At 43.6% G+C, this 7,591-nt stretch overlaps 1 protein-coding gene across 2 annotated transcripts; it reads right to left on the bottom strand.

Moving 5' to 3' along the window:
* Positions 1–4,141: 4,141 nt before the first annotated feature.
* LOC148018469 (U-box domain-containing protein 26-like) lies at positions 4,142–6,912 on the bottom strand. Of its 2 annotated transcripts, none has more exons than XM_087661845.1 (3): positions 5,480–6,912; positions 5,204–5,361; positions 4,142–5,024 (listed from the first exon to the last, which is right to left on the bottom strand). In XM_087661845.1, exons 1-3 carry the CDS (start codon positions 6,096–6,098, stop codon positions 4,284–4,286), a joined length of 1,518 nt encoding a protein of 505 aa, XP_087517971.1. In that variant the 5' UTR covers positions 6,099–6,912; the 3' UTR covers positions 4,142–4,283. The 2 variants fall into 2 exon arrangements, with proteins under 2 accessions (XP_087517971.1, XP_087517972.1); XM_087661846.1 differs by having other exon boundaries at positions 5,204–5,301; positions 5,480–6,908.
* Between the last annotated feature and the right edge of the window lie 679 nt (positions 6,913–7,591).

Raw genomic sequence — 7,591 nt, 5'->3', positions numbered from 1 at the left:
TCAAAAGAAGTGCTAATGAGGAAGACCAAATTCTCAATTGTTTATATATTTCTAATTCAAAAAATACAAAGATATATAACTTATACAAAGCGAATAATATCCAAATCTTTTTTCAATGGTGTACACTATTAAGCTTGAACATATATCTCGAATGTTATATTTTATTGTCAAAAACTTATATGTGTTTACACTATTTAACGCAATCTTATATCTTTGTTCTATTTTGTTTTATGTGTCAAGTATGCACAACTAGGTTTTACAAGGTGTCCACCATTGGAAGTCCCCTATGACATGATATCACCCCATGTGGCCCTACCAACTGTCCCACTTACATCATGGTAGCCATCCCATTACATAAACTCCCCTATGGTGCAATGAGGGTTGGTCGGGCTCCATAAACTATCTCCCTCACGTTGTAATGACAATCAGTTCTCACTCTTTCCGAACGACACAATAAGGGTTGCTCGGGCTCCACGAGGTAGCCCTTATGTCGTAATGGCAATCACTTCTTACTATTTTATAAGGACACAATATCTTTGTGATGAAATTGCTAAGAACATACTTATTGTTCATCCACTTTTCTCTATGGATCTTTTTTCAAAGTCTAGTTCAAATATTACATGATTTTTAAAAAAATTTAATAGTGCCACACAAACACATCTTTTTTACATATGTTGAAAGGTAAATCTCTTACGGATAGTTATTTTTTATGATTTTTTAAAATATTTATTCCTAGGTAGTGTTTTCTTTACATGGGTAATTAGAGTCTACTCTGCTTCAATATTCTTGCTTGAGAGGTCATCCTTATTCAAGGATTCATGGTATGTCAAAAATGTATCATCAATAGTCTTTTCTTGTTTTTTAGATTTTTTGCAAATAGTTTTTACTATTTCGTAACGAGTTATCATTTTCAATGCTGTTAGACTTGTTACTTCCTACTTGGATGCCAATTTTGAAGATATTGCTAACTCTAGAGAGACCTTTCAAGTTTCTCCTTTAAGAGGTTCCACTACAAAGTGATATATATAGTTGTGGATGGAGAGTTGTCTCAAATGTTTGCAGAACTACAGATTCAAAGTTGTTGAATATAGATGGGGTGATTATAAGTCTTTTGTCTTTTGCTTTTAAGTTAAAATTCTCTTATGTTCTCAACTAAATTGTTGTGTGCTTTATCTTTTTTGATAGTGCCACACACACATATATCTTTTTTATGTATGTTAAAAGGTAAATCTCTTATACTTAGTTACTTTTGGTGATTTTTTTTCATATTTATTGCTAACTCATGTTTTCTTTACATGGACAATTGGAGTCTATTCTACTTTGATATTCTTGCTCGAGAGGTTATCCTTATGAATTCTCTTTCAAGAATTCATGGCATGGCAAAAATGTCTCACCAGTAGTCTTTTCTTATTTTTTAGATTTGTTGAAAGTATTCTTTATTGTTTCCTAATAAGTTTTCATTTCCAATGCTATTAGACTTGTCACTACCTACTTGGATGCCAGTTTTGAAGATATTACTAACTTTGAGAGACCTTTTAAGTTTCTCCTTTAAGAGGTCCCACTACAAAGTGATGTACATAGTTGTGGATGGAGAGTTATCTCAAATGTTTGCAAGACTATAGATTCAAAGTTGTGGATGGAGAGTTATCTCAAATGTTTGCAAGACTATAGATTCAAAGTTTTTGAAGTTTAATCCATCTCCTTTGAAGCCTCAAGAAAAGAGGGTACATGTGAATTCAAATTCTTCCAACAACAAAAAAAAAATACCGTACAATAAGGAACCTAGTAATGATGGATGAAACTGATAAAGATGAACCTTTGTCAAAGAAGGAGAAAAGTCCAAATGAAGAAAGTTGCAAATTAAAAAGCCGACTAGCCCTAGCCTTATATTTAAACCATGACAAGTGTATTCTTCTAGATATCCTTCTAGGCATCATGGCCTTTTGAATGTCTTTGGCTATTTTGAGTTTGAAGCTCTTTACTGGTACTTCATCAAGAGTCTCCCAATTCAAGGATGCAAGGTTTGGTAATAGTAGATCCTCAATATGTCCATATACACCTTCTCTTGATGGAACCACAAATTGTGCATACTGTACAAAAATCCTATCTTCACTTAAAAAAACATGTGGTTTGATAACTATAAATAATGTCTCGAAATTCTTTATGAGTTGTATAAAATGTGCCACTAAGACTCCACGGATTGCGATTTGAAACTTGTCAAATAGAAAGACATCTAACACCAATAATCCACAATTACTTAGTATTTTAATGAAAAAATATATTCACATACAAGATTCAACTCAAAATTAAACTTACAATAGCTTTGCTGAGGAAAATATTCATTTGAAAGCAAGTGCATTTCCTTTACCATGTAAACATGTTGCACCCTAGCAAACCACCCTTAGGCTGTGATTTTGAAACTAGTGGTACATTCCTTCCAGTAGTACTTAATATCCTCTCGTTTCGTTTTCTTCACCTTGTGAGAGCCCTTGCAAGATGGCAACATGGTAACCCAATCATTTATACTAAACATTTTGAACTCCCATTTTTTATCGACACTTCTGTTATAAACAGTGCAAGAGTTTATAAAACGAGAAAGACACCTTTGTGGAAGCCATGGAAAAAAGGGAGCACAATCAATGTGCAAAGAAGAAACCTTAGAGAGAAAATGTCGATTAACCCAAAATGAATGTCAACAAAGCTAATGAAAATACACTCACCACTAAGAAGAATATTCAAATGTGTCTCAAAAGTTAAAAAATCGATTATATTAATTGCATCTCATTTTTATCTCATCTTTTGTAAGCCTTTATTATCTTTATGAGCTTTGGAACTACCAAAAGATGTTACATCTTAGAGATTTTGGCCAAAAAAAAGAGAAAAAATCCACAAAATGGTCTCTACTATCTCCAAAGCAAAGGATACAAGAATACCATACTTTTGCACATGTGGCACTCTCATTGGCTCTTTCCTTAATCCAATGATTAACAATAGTATTGTTTATGAAGTGTTTTGACCCTAATGTTGCTTAATACATTGGAAAGTGAGCCACCAGGGCTTTAGAAACTTTCTTAGGGTCTTATATTAATCCCTTTCTCTCAAATAAAGCACTTAGCTCATTATAGAGTTCCTTCTCAACCGTCTCCTTATCCACAGCTTGTGAGTAGCTCCAAGGTAATCCAAATCCGTCATATGATGTCTCCATGCTTCGTTAGTTTGCTCAGCTATTTATGTTGCAACGCATTTCCAACTCCATCCCTTGTTAGGGGTGGTGGACTGCATGGATTTAGGGGTGTCGAGTCCCCTCTAGTGCTATATGTGTAGGTAATTGTCTCAATGGCAATAGAGGGTATTATTGGCCACAATGCCACCGCCTTCTTATTAAAATGTGTTACATATATGCCTCACAACATATGAGTATAATCAAGGGCATAGTAGAATCCCACCATTTGCTAAGATAGGCCCCATGCTGCCTACTCTCCTTAGCATAATACCTATAGTCCTCAAAATGGTCACCCTACAACCATGATGTTTAGGAGACTCCTATATTAACCACAATACATGCTTCCACACATGAAGTGTGGGACCAAAATAGCAAGCCAATATCCATAGTTGTCATGTGGTTACCTTAGAGCCATAACATTTATTATACTTTTATGATAAAAATAACAACTTGCAAGTCAACAAGTACCCTCTCTCTCTCTCTCTCTCTTATGCACCGCAGTAGAGAGAGGCGCATGGGAGAGGGGGTTATATGCACATCCTTGTGAGGGTCTAGTGAAGAGGTCTAATTAAACCTATGGTATATGTGGAACATATGTTTAAGTTCTCGCACATCCAGCAATTTTTGTTGGCCTTGCATTCCTATTTTTGGCTCGTTGGGCATCTCACTGGTCAAAATTTCTAGTTACCCACCAACACGCTCGACATGCACATCCTCCACTTGTGAGGGTCTAGCGAAGAGGTCTAATTAAACATGTAGTATATGTGGTACATATGTTTACCCACCAACACGCTTGACATGCGAAGTGCACTCCCTTATCTTTGTGTCACAAATCACGAACGTAGGCGCGTAACACTAAATGTCATTGGATCTGAGAGAGGAAAATGGAGTATGTACAACTTGCAAGACCCCACCACGTGTAAAAATTTGGGTGAACTTTGCTCAGGAATACGTTACAAGATATCGTGTAGAGGGGGACAGATCCACGTGGAGGTAAGAAGGGTGGCGGGAAGGGTTAGACAAACTCAAGGGTTAGGGGCAGGTGGTCCAGCAGGCGACGTCAGAATGGGACCACGTCGCATCGGCCGTACTCTGCAACGCAGGCGGAGGTTGTGAGGCAGGAGGAGGAGGAGGACGTGGCAGTGGCGCGGAGGAGCTTGAGGAGCTTCATGGCCTTGGCCTTGGCGCGCTCGGTGCAGTCGCTCTGGAGGAGGAGGAGGAGCTCCTTCATGACGCCGGCCTGGAGGGCCGCCCGCTGCACCGCCTCCGACCAGCTGCAGATGGCCAGCAGGGTCGCGGCGGCGGCCTCCGTAGCGCGCTCCGAGACCTTGAGGATGGGCTTGACCAGGGCCGCCACGGCGGAGACCCCCTGGCGCGCCACGTCGGCGCAGCCGGCGTCAGTGGCACAGATGAGCTCCAGGGTGGCGACAGCTCGCTCGAGGGCGTCGCCGCCGGACGTCAGTTTCCCGTCGAAGGGTGGCCGGGGCTGTTCATGTTGGAAGTGCAGGAGGAGCATTTCGACGAGAGCCGGCGCCGCCCCCGCCGCCACGGCCCGCTCCTTCCCCTGCCGCCTCACGCACAGCGTCGACAGCGCCCGCACCCCCGCCCTCGCCGCCGACCCGCCGCCCGTCCTCACCAACCCCACTAGCCCCTCCACTATACCCTCCCACTTCGCCAGCACCAGCCGCAGCTCGGGCCTCTCCTTCGAATCGCTCAGCATCTCCACCAACAGTCCCGCATTCGTCCTCTCCTCCATGTCGCCCTTGTGTAGCACCTCAGCTATCACTGCCAACCTGTCCGGCTGCACCCAGATCCACACTACACAAGTCAATACCATACTAGGCTATGTTCAGTAACCATGAATCACTTAACCGAGATGCATTGCTGTTGCCTGTTTATGTCTTTGCTCCACACTGCACAAATCAAGAATATGGATCGTATGTAACCGCGAATTTAACCATCTATCTTTGGGTTGCTTACTTTGATAGTGTTGAGCCGATCGTTGTCAGTCAAGGGAAGTAAAACAAGCAGTCCCAGCGCTTCCTTTGCTACTTCGCCAATAAGCGTAGTTTTCTCCTCTGCGAAACCGCACATACAGTTACACTTGCATAAGTCTAGCTGCACCATATACCGGAAATCTACAGGCACACGACACTAAGTCAAGCACCTCCTTTGTTACGTAACAAATCTGTCGAGACTTAAATTAAAGCCAGTCACTACTTTGTAACTGAGAACATGTTCTTATAAGTCCCTTACCATCGATGACTTCGCCAAGAGTAGCATCATCCACATCGTCCTGCAGCTCATTCTCATATCCCTTGCGGCAGCGTCTGCTAAATGAACTGTTATTACAACCATCGCCGGCCGCCGGGTCGACGGCGCCGAAGAAGGCAGCGATGAGAACGGAGACGGCACCTGCATCCACCATCAAGCTGCGGTTTTTCTCACTGTCTTTGATAAGGTTACGGAGGGCGCGGATGGCGAAGACGCGGGCGGAAGGAGGGGCGACGGGGGCGGAGGCGTCGGCGAGGAGGGAGCGGAGGCGGTGGGGGTCGGCGGGCTGCTTGGGCGTGGGGATGCGCTGCACGCCGCGCGACCTGTTGGCTACGCACCACTCCTGGATAAGGCGGCGCAGGGTGTGGTTGGGGATCATGAGCGCCAGGTCCTGCGCCTGCAGCTTCTGCATCGTTACCGGGCATGTCGTGTTGCCGCTCGCCACCCACTGCTCGATGCTGCTCCTGTCGTACGTCTGGCCTGTGCTCAAAATCACCGGATCTTGCATCAACTCCAGGGATATCGGGCACCTGAAGTAGAGAGGGATCTGCACACTACTCGTCTCTAGTGACCCCAACCCAGGCCTCGCCCGCACGGGCATTGCTGCAGTATCAGCAGTGAGATATTGTAGTTCAGTACTATATGATCGATCAATGAAGTCGAAGGACCTGATCAATAAAGATCGGCAGTACAGAATCCAGATCAAGCAAGATGCTGAAGCTTAAAGCAACGACGGTTGGGAATGTGGTTAATTCAGTGAATAAGAGTGGGTTTGAAATTGATGGGAGTCGAAGCATAGCACTAGAGAAACTTGGTAGTCGGCGGCAGTTCAAAATGAGGGGGCAGGTGCGAGCGAGACTAGTTAGCAAAGGCAGAGTACTCCGATATGAAACTCCAGAGTCCAGAGGCTGACTGAGAGACAGAGAGAGAGAGAGAGAGAGAGAGAGAGAGAGAAACTCACAACAAACAGAATTAGGTCATTGACAGGCGAGGAACTAGTGAGATAGCGATGCTGACAAAGCGCATGAAGCTCAAAGGAGAGAGAGAGAGAGAGAGTGTGTGTCGACGCCCCCAGAAAAGGCTGGCCGCTGGTGAATGAAAGTGAGGGTTGTCGTGCTGCTAGTAGCTACTGCTGTTGAACGTTCCATTGTCGTGGGACGTGGACGAGAGCGGGCCCCGCCCGGCGCCACCTCACCAACAACAAGGCGTTCGCAAACAGTGGACCCCGCATTCGGTGGTGGGTTTGGGAATTGAGGGGACCGAGAAGTCCACCCACGCAGGGTAGCTTTAGCCTTTGTGCGACTCGGTCAAAATACAAAAAAGTCTGACCAGTGACCGCATGGGGTGGTAGGTGTGTCCTGATTCATCCTGATCCCGTTTGTGGGCCTCCTGGTCGCCATCGCCTTTGGCCCTTCACGCTTCGATTCTTCACTCGAGGCAACCACCAGCCTGCCGCACTAGCTCATGACATCGGCCTACTTATAGGCTAATGATAGTTGTAGACGGGGGGCAGAACATGCGCTTGGATTGGACTCCGAGTACGCTTAGATCCCCACTACATAGTGCATACCACTCACCGCTGCGTCTCTCTAACTAGACCAGGGTTAGGGAGAACAACCTAAGGACAACGATTCTTATTTTTATTTTTTGGGTTTCCCCATTTTGCACTTTTCTCGAGATTCGAATATTTAGGGGATATCAAGAGGAATTGCACCGGTTTAATATTAATTCTATACTTTTAAAGTATTTTATGTAATTTTTAAAATACAAGTTTGGGAGGTAACTTGTAAGGGCTCATGTGAGAGTCAATAATGTGACACTTTGGGGCAAATCAATGAGTGATATCTATGCAAGATTCTCACCATATTCCTTTTTTTTTTTAATAAATAACATCACTAGTCTCAAGGTGTTTGTTTTTTGGGGCCTCTTTCACAAATGGTCCCCCTTACCTTATCAAAGGCCCATGTTCACAAAAACCACCATTCAATTGAACCCTTGAAATGCAAATTGAATTCAAAACCTTTAGAATTCAAAAAGAAAACCCTAGAAAATTTGCAATAGAAGACTCAAAAAATCAAATTAATTTTTAAATAA

Source organism: Lygodium microphyllum, chromosome 21 (genome assembly GCF_053477565.2).
Source record: "Lygodium microphyllum isolate KBCC chromosome 21, Lygodium_microphyllum_v1.1.10, whole genome shotgun sequence".
Taxonomy (NCBI): Eukaryota; Viridiplantae; Streptophyta; class Polypodiopsida; order Schizaeales; family Lygodiaceae; genus Lygodium; species Lygodium microphyllum.
This window is presented reverse-complemented; position numbering and strand designations above follow the sequence as displayed.

Coding starts and splice junctions, on each gene's coding strand:
- LOC148018469 (XM_087661845.1), bottom strand. CDS start 6,098: ATGCCCGTGCGGGCGAGGCCTGGGTTGGGGTCACTAGAGACGAGTAGT. Junction 5,362..5,479: donor TCTTGGCGAAGTCATCGATG/GTAAGGGACTTA, acceptor GTGTGCCTGTAG/ATTTCCGGTATATGGTGCAG. Junction 5,025..5,203: donor ATCGGCTCAACACTATCAAA/GTAAGCAACCCA, acceptor ATCTGGGTGCAG/CCGGACAGGTTGGCAGTGAT.